This window comes from Pomacea canaliculata, linkage group LG7 (genome assembly GCF_003073045.1).
Source record: "Pomacea canaliculata isolate SZHN2017 linkage group LG7, ASM307304v1, whole genome shotgun sequence".
Taxonomy (NCBI): Eukaryota; Metazoa; Mollusca; class Gastropoda; order Architaenioglossa; family Ampullariidae; genus Pomacea; species Pomacea canaliculata.
Window position 1 is genome coordinate 26,226,381 of NC_037596.1, and position 17,019 is coordinate 26,243,399.

A 17,019-nucleotide genomic window follows, 5' to 3' on the forward strand; every position below is an offset into this window, starting at 1 on the left:
ACGGTCATTGACCACCCCACAATACCCTTTCCCTCACACAGACCAGAGAGAGAGAGAAAAGGACCCAGGAGCACGAGACGGAAAGAGTAGGAGACAATGCATAGCTAGAACCTCAATGACAAACACACACACACACACGCACGCGCGCACGCACACACATTTGTCACCGTTTCAAACTCTTTGCCACAGTCGACATCGCCTGTAAGTGTCGCTAAAACAAGATCATAAATAATCCCCAAAACTTTTTTCTCCTTTTTTTTTTTAAGTTCCGTAGCTCTTATGCTTCTGACGTAGATGCCCGATTCCGTTGCCTTGTCTTCCAATCGATGCGACGCCTGGCGGCGAAAGGTTGGCAATGCGCATGTCCGCGGTGACGCGTCAGGCGGGCCGCCACGAGAGCGTCAGCCCGCAGTGGCAAAAAAAAAAAAAAACTGGCGAAAACTGGCATCGATCTCCCTCCGCGCGCCAGCAAACGACGTCAGAGCTGCAGCGTAGCACCAGCTGTATGACGTAACTGGCACGCAAAACTTCACGGGTTTGTGACTCGACAACGGGCAAACTACTTACAATTAAGAAAAAAAAAAAAAAAAAAGGCCAGATCGCACGCTTTCCATAATTGCCTGAACATTCAGTCGCTAGGCAGTGGTGACAGAAGCAGCGTGGAGTTCGGGTCTCCCTTTCTACTTCTACTCTTTTGCTGGAATTTAGAAAGTTTCTCTTAGACGGGTGTGCCGAGTGACATCCACCCGGATATCCGGTTTGGGGAGGCTGTTTCTTAATTTTTGTTTTATTATTTGTGCGTGTTTTTTTTTTTTTTATAGATTCTTGCACGACGAATTTTTAACTTTGATGAATTATTGAAGAACTTTATTGTGGAATGTTCGTTTCCTTCCGTCAGGGTGAGGAGTTCTGTAGAGTCTGCTGGCTCGGTGAGTGTTTCGTGATAAGTGGTGTGTGACCAGTGAAAAAAAAAAAAAAAAAGAAAAAAAAACTTTCTGCGAGTTTGGTTCGGTCGTGGATGCCGACTGTGGTGGAATTCCTCGACCGCGTCTTCGTCGTCGTGGTGTTGGTGTTGGTGGGTGAGATGGTGGTTTCGAAATCATGGCCAGATGCTCGTACGCCTTCGTCGCTGATCGGCCAAGTTCGGAGGAAGTTGCCGCTGGGGACGATCTTCCTTGTGACCCACCTGCTGCCCTCCCACCTCTCCGCGCATGGGGCTCCATCTTCCCTGCCCTCCGTGACCTCGACATTGGCTCGCCTACACCTGCGGCGGCCTCGGCTGCCACCCCTACTACACCTGGCCGGACCTCCGAGATACGCACGTAAGTCGCATCAGTCTGGTTATTGAGTCGAAGTTGTTCATACACCTATCACGTGGAACTATCAATTGCTTGTTGTAGCTCTGATGACAAGTGCCAGTTAAAGCACTCGTAAGGTTCAAATAGTTTTCTGACTAGGTACAGCTCAGTGTCAGATTCCTTTTTCCTATAATCTAGGTAAATACTTTCCCTCACTTCCTCTGTTCTTGAGATGCACAACACAAACATCACCAGAGATCAGCAGCATAGTTACAGGAATTATACGAAGATACATTTTTTCCAAAAATTTTAAGTTCTCGTTAATGGGACCACACTTTGATAAGCGCTTCGTAAGGTAAGGAGTATGAAATCTTTATGTGCATGGTAATGTTTGTATGGCGTGTATCTTGAGAACCTTGCCAAGAGTTAGGAAGATAATATCTTGTGATGAGCTGAATCACGTGATTAAAAAATTTTTACTTCACTCGACCTTTAAGGAGAAAAAAAAAATCTCATGGAAATGCAGCATTCAGTTTTCCTATCCATAGGTAGCTTTCCGATATGAACGATAAAATAAAGCTTCTGTGCCAGCAGTTACAAAGACACACAATTGGAAATTTGTATGGATTCTCCTATTACAATGCATGGTGGGCTTAAATTCCTTGTGCATGAGGTGGCGCAGCAGACAGTGACGAAGTTGACATATTCAGTAGACGATGGACTAGACTAAGGTACACATACCACGTGATCTTGAAAAATAGAATCAATAACATATTGATCATTTATTGCTCAGCAATTACAAAAATCCACCTACAGCCATTACAAGGGAGGAAAACGAAAGAGACAAAAATGAAAGTCAAAACTTGCGCAAAGGAAGACTGGGATTTGAACTCTAACTTGCACTTTCTAGGACCTTGTATTCATATTTTGTAGTTCTCAGACTTGCAAGGTAAGCTGGCTTTGTTGCAGTGACAGTTGCTAACTGCTAGATCAAGACATCCTCGCTTCTCACAATGACGGCCACAGTCGACGGAGTCCATTGTGATTGGACACATTCATGGAGTGTTGACCATTGTAGATTAACCCTCGAGGATTTCTATTTTTTAAATATTTTTTTCATGTCACTCAAGTCTGTCTTCTCTAAAAGGAAGAGACCATTTGTTTCTAGTTTAGTTCAACATCAACTTGTAAATTATTGATTAACGAAAAACACCTCCTGTCTGACGTCACCAAACAAGGGCTGCCCAAAACAACAGGATAGAGAAGCCTAGCTGTCGGCTTACAATGGCCGGGCTGCATGCCTCACTTTCCTTTATTTCTGATGCATGTATAGTCTGTGTTGCTAAGTGAAAGGTCAGCACACCGATTCCCATCTTCGGCTTTGTTACAGGAACTTGTTTTCCCATTTCTCTCTCTCTCACAGAGATACACACACACATGGCTCTTTTATTGTTACATTCTGCCCTGGGACATCAAGTTTAAAAAAAAAAAACAACTGTCTCATTCGAGGGCTCTGCTATTCTCTTCAGCTCGTGCTTCTAACCTTTGACCATTGCAGGTCAGTGCTACAGCCAACATACATATAATACAGAAGTCTGCGCTACAACCTCAAACAGTTATGGAAATCATCTTTCAAGCAGAGATGAAGCCAGAGAGTTGCCTGTGATTGAAGTATGTCTTAACGAATCAGAGGGCGAAGCTATACGTATACGTCATCATCTGCGACTGGTGACGTCAATAATGAGACTACAAAGCTTCCGGTTTATTCCCATTTCAGATTAACTACTAAAACGAGGCACGAGACTACAAAGCTTCCGGTTTATTCCCATTTCAGATTAACTACTAAATCGAGGCATGAGACTACAAAGCTTCCGGTTTAGTCACATTGTGTGTTTAGGCTCACCGAGACTTACAGCGGAGAACTTCACAAGAGGCTAAGCGTTGGTCTTGGCAGACAGACAGCAATCCACCTATACACGTCCATGCTCGTCCTTTACTGCTGACGTCTTCAGCCAGGGGGAAATTTACCTTGGATTTTCCATCCCCACCCCTTTGCACCGAGACCCTTCTACATCTAGGAGTAGTTTACGTTTTTGTACTTGAAACGAGAAGGGATGGCAGTTTGAACCCTTTGCCCCATTCCGCTGAAGGACAGCTTGAAATCTCGTCAGCTTCTCGCTGGGTCTATCAGACCACATGGCCTCCAAATGTGGAGACAAATGGGTATACAAAAAAGAAATAGGGGTTGGGGGTTTTCGTCTATTCCCCACCCTACCTTGTGACAGATTCCTCTCCATTACCTTCCCCAATGGCAGTTAACGATTTAGGCTTGAAACCTGGACGCATGCTGTGAAAAACGAGAAGATACCAAACACGAAATACTTTGTGAATCCTGCGTCTGGACTAGATTGCAAAATATGCCTCCATCCCCCATCCTGTTCAATCAAATCCCCCCACGGCCTTGTTGATGTGTCTCATGTTCTGGCGAGAGAATATTCACTTCTGACGATATCGTGACATAGTGAGAAAAATTTATTGCTTTAAATCCTGGTATAAAAAAAATATCATGAATTTTCCTCTTTTTTTTTTTTTTTTCTCTCCCGCTGTTGGGGGATGCGATTTGCTTTGAGATCGTTTGTTTTGGCGATGATACCGCTGGTCCGAAAATGACGGCCTCGAGTCTTTGAGATGACCCCAACGTGTTACCTGCCTAAAGCCTCAGACAGTTGTCTTCTCATGTCATACGCCAAGAATTCGGGCGATGCACGACTCCAGGTATCGAGAGATCAAAGCGGTGTTTCGTCTCTCCCTGCCATCGTCATTAAAGAAAGGATCAGTCTTCACACCTGTAGTAAATCCGCTTAATAGACACGCACAGTGTGTGTGTGTAGGTGAGGGAGGGGTGAGAGGTGAGGAGAGGGGCTAGATGTCGGACAGGAAAGTAACTGGCTCATTAACTTAAAGGACTCAGTTTATCATTTGTCAGTTTTAACATAAATGTTAGGAGAGGGAGGAGGGAGAGCGAGAACCAAAAGTAGGTCGAAATGCCTGATACCAGTCACCGAGTAGTACCTATCCTAGTGTTTACACTCTTCATGGAAAACGAGAGCAAGTCGAGCAAACTTGAGCTTTAGAGGTCACCGTAAGATGAGCAGCAGGTGAAAATCATAATGAGGCCGATTAAGGCCGACTCTTCTTTCACCTCGGCATTATGTTGGCATGATGGTCTCGAGGCCGCTTTATCTTCTGCTACGGAGCTAGCGTCTCCTGAGGTGGCCATACGGCTGGGGGAAGGTGATGAAACATGCAGAAAGAAGCACGTCTAATGAATAAACTATTGAAAAAACAAGACAGAGACTTAAAATGTTTTATTTATTTATTTTTTTGTTTTGTTTTCCCCACTGCTGACGAAGCTGCGGTGTTTGTACAGTGTCAGCCGGGTAGAGGGGGCACACAACAGTAGTTAATAGGAACCTACCAAAATCACCATATCCCTCGAACGTGCACATCTTTTGTGACTGCACAGATCTCTCAGCTGATTATTTTTGCCTGTAATATGCATTCGAGATTTGTTGGGTTTTTTGCTCACTGTAGAAATAAACTGGCTGAGTAATATGAGAAAAATCATACGTAACCGAATAAAACAGGATATTCTTTTTAAGTATTGAAACGCTCTTTTGATCTGTGGGTTGTGTTCAGGATGTTTGAGTTTAGTGAATGCAGGCATATACGTTTCTATAAGTTCTGCAAGGATAAAAATCGGACAGACAGGCAGACAGACATACAGGCAGACATACAGGCAGGCAGGCAGGCAGGCAGGCAGACAGATATATAGACTTTAACTGTTAATTTTGGTAACCGAGGCTTCCAACTACTCAAGTAGACTAACATATGTATTTATCGTCTTTCACAAATATATTTTTTCTCCATATAAGAGGAGGGCGAATAATTGCATGGGACAATGAAGTACACAAACTGCATGGATAAATCTGAAAGCATTAGGTCGACTATATGCCACGCAGGCATGTGGTTTGCATGCGCTGATTATCTCACCTGCTTTTGATTTTTTTTTTAACAGGACTGTCTGGTCTCTTCGTGACCTCTAATTCACTTATCTGTTTCAGCCGTCTCAATTAATGGGTTCAGAGTTCACACTGCACGAGTGCTGTCAGTTGAGCTCTATACCTGTTGGTTGCGGTCACTACTGCAAAGACTCGAGAAATGAACGAGAAGAATGTTAATTTATTCCGCTTTGTCTTGATATGCATGCTCTTGTTTATAAAGATGAAATTAATTGTTTGTTTGTTTGTATTTGAGCATCGGGCAGTCGTAAAGTATAGTATTAACCCCGTCAATGGGCGGCTCTGGTGCAGACAACAACATCCTCTTGCGGCGAACAAAATACTCTCTACTCCACCTTAGCGCGGTTTAGAAAGTCGCACTCAAACACTAAGAAAAAACTACAAAGGACTTATAATTTACTTGAAATTTATTTAAACATAGTTTGGATGCGTTTTCAAGCCGTTGTTATTTATTTTAGCATGCTATAAATTATACACTGATTTCTGTCGAAAGTTTGACATTTTGATATCGAGGCTACAGTGTATGCGTAACGTTATAGGGGTAAACAAGATGGCTGGCAGACTGGCAGGACGCAGTCACGGAGCTCTAGGTGTTGGAGGGCCTGTGCGGGTAGGATACTACGAAATGGAGTGCACAATCGGCAAAGGAAATTTTGCTGTTGTCAAGCTGGCTACCCATATCGTCACTAAAACAAAGGTAAGTAGTTTCAGCAAAAACTTTGACACAAATTCTGTGTTCTGTGTTACTTTCGGCTTAGAACTAGTCCTAGTCCAGTGTTACGAGCTGTTACTATTAGCTAAGTGGAGTCTTCCCTCTTGGTAGTTAACGTTGTCGCCTGCCTGTGTGAAAAGTTGTACCTTTCGTTATTTACGTGGGATAATTAATAATAAATATTAACTGGCACGTCAAGACCGAAAGATGGCCATACTCATATGTCTCAAAACTGCCTGAGTGTAAGTTCCTCCCTTCTATTTCTAGAGACAAGTTTAATATCTTCCAGCCTAGTAGAATGCGTTACTAGCAATCGCATCTGCATCGGTACTCATTGTGCTGAATGGTTGCTGTGAGACCATGACGTTTTCGCTCATCTTTTATGCTTTAGGCTTGGCAAGGTATTAAATGAATAGTAAATATTTGATACTCCATCTCACCATGGTGTGTTTTCAGAAGCACATTATTGAAGCTCCTACATAATAAAAAAGTACAGCAAAGTATAGTCATATAAAATAAAAGTAAAACTGTGGAAGATCTTATGGAAGGTCATCTTTAGTTTTTTCACACAAGTATTAGAAGGTTCTGTAAGGTCTAAGTAATCCATAACTTGGTTCTTGTTTTTCTTCCGATTAAAGAAGTAGTGGAGTGGATTTATTACAGAGACTGTTAGGTCTAGGCTTTCCCCCTTTAATTTACTTTATTTTAGTTTCTGAACATGAAGTATAAATTGAACGCTGTAAGATTCCGTAGAACAGGGATAAGAAGAAAGAGTATAAAAAAATTTCAATTATTGCAATTTTACTAAATTATTTTAATTGTTTGTCAAGTGTTATGTACAAATTTATTTTCTTTTATATAAGTTGCTGAAATTTCTTCACAGCATTTAGGTGTAAACTGTCAAAGAGCCAGGACAAGTGTAGCTGAATAAAATCCCCCTCAGTTGTTTATATTCTCACCTCTATTAGGAAGGCAGGATTTAAAGTGGAAAATATTTTGTAGCAAAGGCAGAGACATAAACTGCATCACAAACACTGCACTGGTTTAACATACCCTCTTTGAGTATACCTGTTGTATTAGAATAAAGTTATGTTTTCCAAAACTAAAGGAGTAATGAAAACCCTAAAAACAGTGTAGTTCAATATTTCCACCATTTAATAAATGAGTTATATATTTATCTATACCAAGGTGCATAGAGATAAGAAAATCAACAGAGCTAATAAAATATGAAATAATGATAATAATTTTTCAATATATTTTATTTAAAAGACATAGTTACTTGTGAACATCAGAAATGCATATACTTTAGATGTAATCATGTATGGGTCATTTATTACTTAGCTTTTTAAACTTGTTTACAACAGATACAAATGTCAAATGCAACAAGAAAACAAGTTTGTGGACTAGTTAGTAGTTTTGGTATAGGAGTCTGTGTAATTTATGATGCATGACATCTAAGGAGTAGTCATTATCTGTACTTTACATTTGTAGAGGCTTGAACTGTTTAAAATTTAAGGTCAGGATGAGTTTAGAAAACTTGAGCATGCACTCATTCTGAAATAGATTCCTTTGCCTTTATTGTTCCAAAGCAGGTAGCAGAATAGTGGCCCAGACTAGATTTCAGGATAGCTATTGTATCAGTCAGGGTTGAATGCTTTCCAGACAATTACATTGTCTGTTTTTTGTTATCATATTGTGCCTTGAAAATGCTATCTTGTTAATTATTGGAAGTAATGATTGCTTACTGTACTGTGAGAAGAAAGAAAGAGCAAATGTCGTGTATAATCTCAGCCTTAGAACATTAGAGTATTGGTTAAAGTCAAAAGTATTGGGATTCATATTTTACTGATAATAACACAATTCTTTCATTTTTGTAAGCTGTTACATGTCATAATCTTAATTCTGTCAGTAATATTGAAACCACAGAATTGTTTTCTTATTCTAATGTTAGAATTTGAAATGTTTTTTGTTTTGATCAAAAGTAGTCATAGGGTAATGGCTGCACCTAGTCTGAAATGTATTAAGAATAGAAAAAGGCACAAGACTTGGTCTTCTAGAGGTAGGCAGGCCATTGCAGAACTTTGACAGTAGAAAACTCAAGAAATTGTGGCGCGTGCAGAACCAAACATTAAAGGTTTTCCTGTCACGCTCTGTATTTGTCAGGGCCCCCTCCCATCCTCGGGTTCTTCCCATCTTGCACACATGCATGCACGCACACTGTCAAAGATTAGAAAGTGTAAAGGAAGCTATTATATATCTTGCTCATAAGTGTAAGCAATATTTTTTCTGCTCTTGTATTCAAGGCTCTTTAGCATTTACTAGTTTGGTGATGTAACATCCATTTAAGCATAGCATGAAGATAATCACCTCTTTGTGGTGAGTGTTGTCAACAAGGGAAGATACAAGGTTTATCAAGGAAGTGTAGGACCTTGACCTCATTTGCTGTGTCCTCATGGCACTTTGCGTAGAATATGAATGAACAACACTACTCGGGATGACAGATTGAAATAATCTTGCCTTCTCTTCCATAGTTTATGATGCATTAAGCAGCTTGCACTTCCAGTACACATAGAGCTAGCACAAAAGAAGAGATTGGTATCTTTATATCAGAGTAAAAAGAAACTAGATGAGAGACATGCAGATAAGGGCATGTTATTTTCCAGATAACATTTTGCTCCCTAGTAAGAAAATGTGGGAAGATACAAATGCTTTGTCTTGGTACATTTATCACTATTACTGTTAACTAATTAATATTGCTAATAAGATGCACGGTTCAAGTATAATGATTGCTTTCAACACTGTTAGTCAAATGTCACTAGACAGGATAATGACAGTAAAAATAACTGCAGGAGTTTAACTAAACAATTACACTCATGAGCAAAGTTTAAAAAAAATCAGGAGACAGGAAGAATTGTTGTTAAGAAGACACCAAAGTCTACCTACATTTAAACAAAATCTCTGTCCAGCTTGTAAGCCTTTTTATTTTTTGTTTAGATTAGCTTTAAATTTTGAAAATTATGTGTGACAGGATTTATTTGGAAGTTTCACCCACTCACACCTTTTGACAGTCATTTGTTTGTGGGGAGGGGTGTAGCTAGTTTGTTAATAATCTTTTGCATGTTTGGAGCAATGATTATGAACCTGATCATGTCATAGGTGGCAATAAAAATTATTGACAAGACCCAACTGACTGAAGATAACCTGACGAAGATATTCCGTGAGATACAGATCATGAAGCTTTTGAGGCATCCACACATCATCCGTTTATATCAAGTCATGGAGACAGAAAGGATGCTTTACCTTGTTACAGAGTATGCTAGTGGTGGAGAGATATTTGGTAAGTATATATTGTAACTGTCCTCCTCTGATCAATGACCTGTGCTGCTTCAGAAATGTCTATGCCTTTGACCCAAATTGAGTGTTATTAAAGCTTGTTTTATTAAAACCACAATGTGGCTGTGGTAGGCTGTTGCAGCCCTATTTCTGGCAGTGTGAAGCACCCTAATAAATGGTTTTGCTTCCTAAAGGGCCTCGTTAACTAGAAACATTGTTGAATATGTGTGACTTTGTTAATGAGGACCTGTAGGAATCAGGAAATATTGGAGACCAAGAGCACTGTACTTACTTGCAGACATATTGTTAAACTACATTTCTTCAAAAATCTGTAATTTTTTTAATTAAGAAATGACTGATATTTGGAGAAAGCAAAAGGAAAATATCTCTGACTTTTGACACAATTTAAATACAAAAATGTTCTGAGTTCTTTCTACAGTAACAATGCATTATTAACAGACCAGTAAAAGATGTTTTAAAATGTGTATATGTTTGTGTACCATAAATTTTGGTCTATTGAGTGCTATTCGGTCTATAAGCTGCACCCACTAAAGTTTTAAAAGAAGCTGCATTGAAGGCATTTCATCTCATTTTCGGCATGATGTGCTTCAGCAACTGATCTGAATACTTCAGTAGTATGCAGCTTTGATATAAAAATGTGAACAGTCAATACTTTAACAATGTTAACAGTTAACACTTTAACATGGAGCTCATTGAAAAATTAATCAGAATTGAAATCCTGAAAAATTTGGAAAAAAGCTGCATTGCTGTTTAAGCTACAGGGTTTAAAGCTGGAGAAAAAAGTTGTGGCTTATAATTCAAAATTTATGTTAAGTGTTGTATAAGCTCAAATGAGATTGTTGCTTTTGACTTCAGTGTATCTATGTTTACTGTCTGTTTTTAGTGAAAGCAGTATCTGAAATTTAGCTACACTTGTAAAATTAAACTCTTAGTGCTGTCCTTCCATTCCAAGCATTGACTACATGCATATGTAAAACTATGATTTTAGAGAACAAATGACCTTTTCAGCTACAACAGATAGTGGACCCAGATGCAATACTGTAAAACCTTAGCAGTGATGGTCATTGGCACTGGAACTATACACAGATCACTGTCTAAAGCTAACAATTTGTTTTTAGTCTTTACCATCTTAATTGATCTTTGGTTCTTACTTTAATGTATATGATGAAAAGAAAAAAGTCATGAAATTGATCAGTAGAGCAGAAAATTTGCAGAGTTGACGTGGAGCCTCTAATTGCATATCTATTGTGTGTATTACAGGTTGTGTTGCAGTATCCTTAAAATTGAGTTTTACACTTAAGGTGACAAACTATCCGCATATGAGGCAAACGTTACATATACTCACAAAAAACTTTAAGATGAATCCCTCAGGAGGGAGACAGTGGTTAAATGTCTGAGATGACCTTCTAAAGACCTGGCTTGTGTCACTGCTAAGACAGGGATGGTAATTCCGCACATTTTAAATTCATACAGGTTATCTCTCCATGTCTGATGGCTCCTTGTGTAGTTACATGGCATTTTTCAATGTCGTATGCCTGTGGCTGGAAAATGGTGAAAACAGTGATTTATGGTTGTCTTGTTTGTTTATGCTTAAAGCAACATGAAGGTGAAAGGTGAGGAACTAGTCAGAGCAGGCTAAATTGTCAACAACACCAGCACATCAGAGGGAGATATGCTGCAACCTTACAAATGGTTAATGGTAAACAAGGGAAAGTTCTTGAGCTGATGCAGCCGTTAAGCATCTCTGCTAGAGTTTTTGGTGAAATTGTAATTGTATAGGCACAAATCCATCTATTCATGGAGTGCTGTAGAAACGAAATACCACATTTAGCAATCTCTCTTCTGAAGAACAGGCAGATTTAGCAAAAGTAATATTCTTATTGTTAATGATCAGTATATTTACTATAGACAAGGCTCTTTCAAGGACCTTGTAGTCTCTAGCATTATGCTGCTGGCTTCTTAGGTTAGGTTCATAGCATCAAATTGTTTTACACTAGTTAAGGGTTTTCACATTCCTCTTGTGAGGATTTGTAGGCAGTATATTTTCTTTTTGGCAAAGTCTTTTGTAGTTTAAGAGTAATTTTCAACTTCCTGTTTTGTACTATGGTCGCAGTGATCAAAGCACTGAGTTAAAAGTCCAAAGCCTGTAGAAGGTAGGGGGGGATGATGCTGGCAAAAGTTGATCATGTCATAGACCTTCAACATTATGCCTGTTGTCTTTCTGCCATATATGCCCTACATGACCCAAATATTGCCACAACTCCTGTACATTTAAGTTTCTTTGTAAGAAGTCAATAGATCAATTTCTGGTTCCAGTATGGCTTCCCATACCAACCTGGTGTGAATTTTAACCCTTTAGAGCATTGGTGTCACAGTGTAGAAGGCTGCTGGCAGCACATTACTTGACAACATTTTCCTCCCAGTGTGAAGGTTGGAGATCATAGACAGTTGAACTACAGCATAAATGCAAAGGTCACAGGGCTTAATCCATAGTAGAGGATGAGTGGACTCTGGTAGTGGAATAACCTGGACTTGTGTTGCAATGTTCAGTAACACGTAAAATCAATCTGCTGCAGTGTGTTGTCAGATAGTAATATAAGAAAGGCAATATGGTATGTGTGTATTCAAAACAAAAAGTGGGAGATAGGTGTAGAGGTGATTTGTCCCCTCCTAATTTTGATTCTGTAGCTGAGAATAATCTGAATATGACTTCTCTACAGTGAGTGTTTTGTGGATGAAAAGGACTTGGTTCCTCTTAATATGCACGTAGACAAAGTTTTGTCTTGGAACCGGGGTGTCTGCCAAGCATTTTTGGGTCAGGTTAACAAAGACCAAATCTTTTTGTTCTCACGCCTCAGCCCACACTCCTTTTTTTATTCTTTGACAGTACATGTATTTAAATGCTTAAATGCTAATGTGTTGTGTTTGTACATTGCATAAAGACTAGTATTTAAACAGTTTTTGGTAAATTTTATACTGTGGGGCAAAGGAGAGGCATTAAGAAAAAAATTTCAGAAGGATTATGTAAGGTGGTGAGTTCAGATGTACTTGTTGTTTACATAGTGAACTCAAAATTCACATGCACAACATAGTTGTTGTGCGAGCTGTCAGATGTAGAGGGCACGACATTTGTTCACATTTACCTGAATAAGATTGACGAGCTGGTTTACCATTTCAGCTTAGCTCACCTTGCCATTCACCGGCAGGCTTCCTATTCATAAAGCATTAATTACTGGCCTGCTCTTGCCTGTTATTGGTCTGTCAAGCTGCTGTTGTCAAGAGATCACTGCTAAGTTCTGTTCCCGAGAAAAGTGCTGGCTTAAGTGTTATTTCCCATTATCATTTTTTTTATCATCAGGTAAATGCAGACACATTGTCATTTGCATTTTATGCTAGAAGACTAGCTGTGTGCATTTCTGCATGGGTTAAGGTTCTGAGTGTGGAACATTTTTGATGCACTATGGGGGAGGGGATCTGTGTTTTCAGAAAGGCTTCTTTGTTCTCTTATGATTGCCTTAGCCATTACTTAGAGACAGACCTCACAATATGGTAGTGCAATTTCGTTAAAATAAGCGTTAATCAAATTTGAGACTTGTGGCCTTTGTTGGCAGTAGTTGATTCATGGAAAAAAGCAATGCCTTCTTAAGGAGAAAAGCCCATTTACTCTCATATCTGTTATAAAGATATAAAATTATACATTCACACAATTTTTTATAGTAATACACATAAAAATTAATTTCATAGAATGGGTAAATGGTTAACAATTAACCATGCTCCCGAATTTCTTTTTCAGTTACCAAAAAAGTGACTTTTTAGGAAACTTTGAGACCATTCAGCAGTGTTCGTGATTCAGTGTATTTATAGTTACTTCAGTCATAGCAGTACACACAAATAGTGTTATTAAAAAGTGTTTTGGCATATATGGTGTATGCTTACCTGCAGCTGCAGAAGCTGCAGGCTTTTAGTAAAAGTGCTAATATAACCATGCATAAAACAGCATACGCATTATTTTCTACACTTCATCTAGGCTCTGAAATGGATTTCAATTCACTGAAACATAAATCTTAATTTAGGAATTTATGATCCTAAAAGTTATAAATATTAAAGATTAATTTATTCAGAAATTGATTATTAATAGATGTGTAAGATTTATTTTTGTGTTTCCAATGTGAGGAGAAATTACTTCCAGCTTAATTCAATGGGGTTTTCTGTGCTCGGCAGCTTATAATGGCTAAAGCAGTAAACACTCAGGACACAGCAGCTGTATCTCAAGGTAATACTGTCATTGGATCAGCATATAAAAATGTTTTAAGTAACAAGTAAGAGAAGAATGATTTTTGGATGCAGAACACTTCTTCGAGTCTTACGTGCCAACGTTTGTCAGAACGTCAGTAGGCTTTTAACTTGGAACTGAAGGGAAAGAAAAAAAGAACATGGTGTGTTACTGTTTTTGAGGTTTTGGAGGTTAGGTGTTAAGGAGGAGGAGGTTTAGGGATAGAGGGTTGAGGACGTGGCGGCCGTTGAGGAACTCGTTGTGAGAGTAGCAGCACGGTGCGAAGACAATGCTATGGCATTATTGACGCCATGCTGTTTATGGGGGAATTTATCAGACAGGACCTGTCTGCGTAAACAAAGTTGTTGAAGCGATCTGATTCACCCAAGGCATCTTCAGACAGGTGTGCGACTTCTCCTAGAGGCCTTACTGATAAAGAGCAGTACCCGGCTGTCCAGGACGGCAGCTACGATGCGAATTGTTAATTGAAATATGTTGCCAGGAAAATATGTTCAGTATGAATGACCGAATGAGCAAATGATATGCAACCGTTTTTCAGACGAAAGATTGCTGCTTGGGAAGCCCGAGAAGTTTCGAAAGTTCGAGTGTTTCATGTTATTTCGCAAGGTCTTTGGACCAGTATCTCAGCTCCTCCTTTCTTCTACATCATCATTCTGTCTTCTCTCTCTTCCTCATCTTCCCCTATCTCTGTCTTTCCCTCTTCATATTATTTACGGAACTTATTTATTTCGAAATGTATCGGCATATACAATGTCTCAGTTGCTGACGTGCCGTAAAAGACCATTCTTCTCCCCTCGCCCACATCACCAGAATATAAAATTTACATTTTTTTTCGGAGACAATATTTTTCAAGTGGTTTGGCCAGTCTGTGTAATATATCATACACGAACATAACACTGATAATGATGTGTAGAATTATACCACAGATCCTATTTGAACATTTACTTTATTGTATGCTTGCTGTTTGGGCGCGTCGTCGGTGAGCATTGATACTGAAGAAATAATCGTTTATCGCATGCACAACGATGCTGCTCGTTTCTTGCACCTCCAGCGATAAGATCAGCTCCCACGTCACACTTATCGCCACTTCGCGTGCAGTTGGAGAACTCGCCCTAATCCTATTTTCCTTTTCACCCCTCTGCCACTTCACCACCAGTGTCTACCCCCGCATCTCGAATCCTCCCCCACCCCCGGAAAAAATTGCCTCCCACGTCCCCTTGCCTCCCCTCCCCCACGTCCCCTTGCCTACCTTCTGTTTACCTGTCTCCCTCCTTACCTTCTTGTGCGCCTGCTTTGCCCCCTGTGTAGCGTGCGTCACAGTGATCAGGTATGCTGTCGTGATTGACAGCTGGTGGGCATCAGCACCTCCCTTTGACCGGCGCGCTAGCCCTACTGACCGGTATACCGTGCTCCGGTGACCTGCTCTCCCCCAGCCTCTTTCTAGGACAGGGTCAGGGAGAAAAGGCTGTTTGCTTGGGATTTTGCCTTCTGCATTTCTTTTTGGCAGACGGGAGGATAACTAGGATGGTATTACGTGCAGTTGGTTGCCTGGTTACTGACCGCGCATTTTTTTTTTTTCATTTTAAAGTTTGTTCCCCACATCTCAACCTACTCTTCACCACCTGCAGCACCCTATCGAAAAAAAGAAAAAAGACGAGCAAAAAGGGAGTTGAAAATGGAAGTGTGAACATTGAGAGATAATATCACCAACATCATTGAATCATTTTAGACAGTTTTGCGCGTTGTACAGTTGTGAGGCTGCTTGGCGATTAAAAGTATACCTTCCAAGTGCACAAAGGTGTGTTAGGCGCAAGATAAAAAAGTAGATGTGATGCACTGAAGGAAACCTTTTTCTCAGCGAAAAGCCCACTTTTAAAGTGGGACAACACGTCCTCTTGGCCTAGATCCAGTCGTGCATTCTTTTGCGAAGGGTTCGACTTTTGTTCAGAGCGAACGCTAAAAGAAGTTTTGAATCGTGCAATGTGCACACTGACAAGTCATGGAGACATCGAGTCGCTTTAAACTTTGTCAGAGGTAAAGTGTAGTATGTGACTCCTGAGAGAGAGAGATTGGTATTTTACGTGTAGCCAGCAGCTAAGGCTACATCACAGCAAAGCAGCCAGCCCTGTAAACAGCTACCATATACAGAGAAAGAACTGGAGGTCCATGACGAGATCTGAACCCATTACAGCCAAGAGAGACTGTTTAATTTGTAACGTTAACTGAAATAAAACTCAGCGGTCGGACATATTGCTCAGTGTTGATAATTTTAAATAGCATGATTTCACAAATCGCATGGTTTTAAACGTCTCTTTTATTAGACAGAGGGCCTGGCGTCTTGCAGTAGAATCGCACCTCTTTGGCGCGTACAGTTGTTGGTAGCTTGGGCTGGCGACAGGGAAAATTCCCCCCGCTTGCTTTCTTTCCCCAAACATCCCCCGCACACCTCATCAGCTACCTGGTTTATTGTAAGGTAAAAAGATGTGAAAGCGAGGGACTGGCGTTGCTTTCACCCCACTCCCGTGTCCTAGACAAGGTAAACCACTCAATAGATCATTGCCCTCCTCCCCACCTACGGCCTTTAGGCTTTGAGGGGCCTTTACTTTTATTAAACATCAAAAGCACCCAATACATTTTGTTAAAAACCATCGCAACATGCAACTCACTTTTACGACCTTGCTGATGACGTCATTGCACCATCGCAACTCACTTTTACGACCTCGCTAATGACGTCATTGCACCACGCAACTCACTTTTAGGACCTTGCAAACGACGTCATTGCATCGCGCAAGTTGCTTTTTGAGACCCTGCCAGGGACGTCACCGCGATTGATAATATTGATTCGGTAGAGTGGACACTTCACTCGTTGATATGGATTTCGCTACACTAGAACTTGATCATTATTACTTCAGAGGTTGGCCGCTGTTGCTGCAGACACTCGAAATCGCGACTATGCAAAGGCCGAGCGGAAGGCTTGAGCATCGAAGAGTGAAAACTGTTACTCTCGACCGTCGGGCAAAGTTGGACCAAGCTTTGCCGACGTTTTGCAGAGTGTTTACTTGTCGGTTTTGCAACAACACCCACACACACAAAGTTTGGCGAAGTGTTCACGTATAGGTTCTGTAAAAACTGTCAAAGTTTGGCAAAAGTTAGTATTTGTTGGATTAAGAATGTCTTAGTCTTTTAGTCTTTATTTACTCTTAAAATTTTAGTCTTGAACTACAATATTCATTGACTTAGGGGAAGTGACGTAGGCATTACATTGTTTTATTCTGTACT

The 17,019-nt window shown here is 40.3% G+C and overlaps 1 protein-coding gene across 1 annotated transcript in view; it reads left to right on the forward strand.

The window, feature by feature from the left end:
* The first annotated feature begins 991 nt into the window (after nt 1-991).
* The window catches only part of LOC112567903 (serine/threonine-protein kinase SIK3-like), a 47,908-nt gene continuing 31,880 nt past the window's right edge, over nt 992-17,019 (forward strand). The window contains exons 1-3 of the mRNA XM_025244778.1: nt 992-1,322; nt 5,920-6,077; nt 9,249-9,429. Of these exons, the coding sequence (XP_025100563.1) occupies nt 1,019-1,322; nt 5,920-6,077; nt 9,249-9,429 (643 nt within the window). The 5' untranslated portion in view covers nt 992-1,018. The remainder of the gene's footprint in view (nt 1,323-5,919; nt 6,078-9,248; nt 9,430-17,019) is intronic.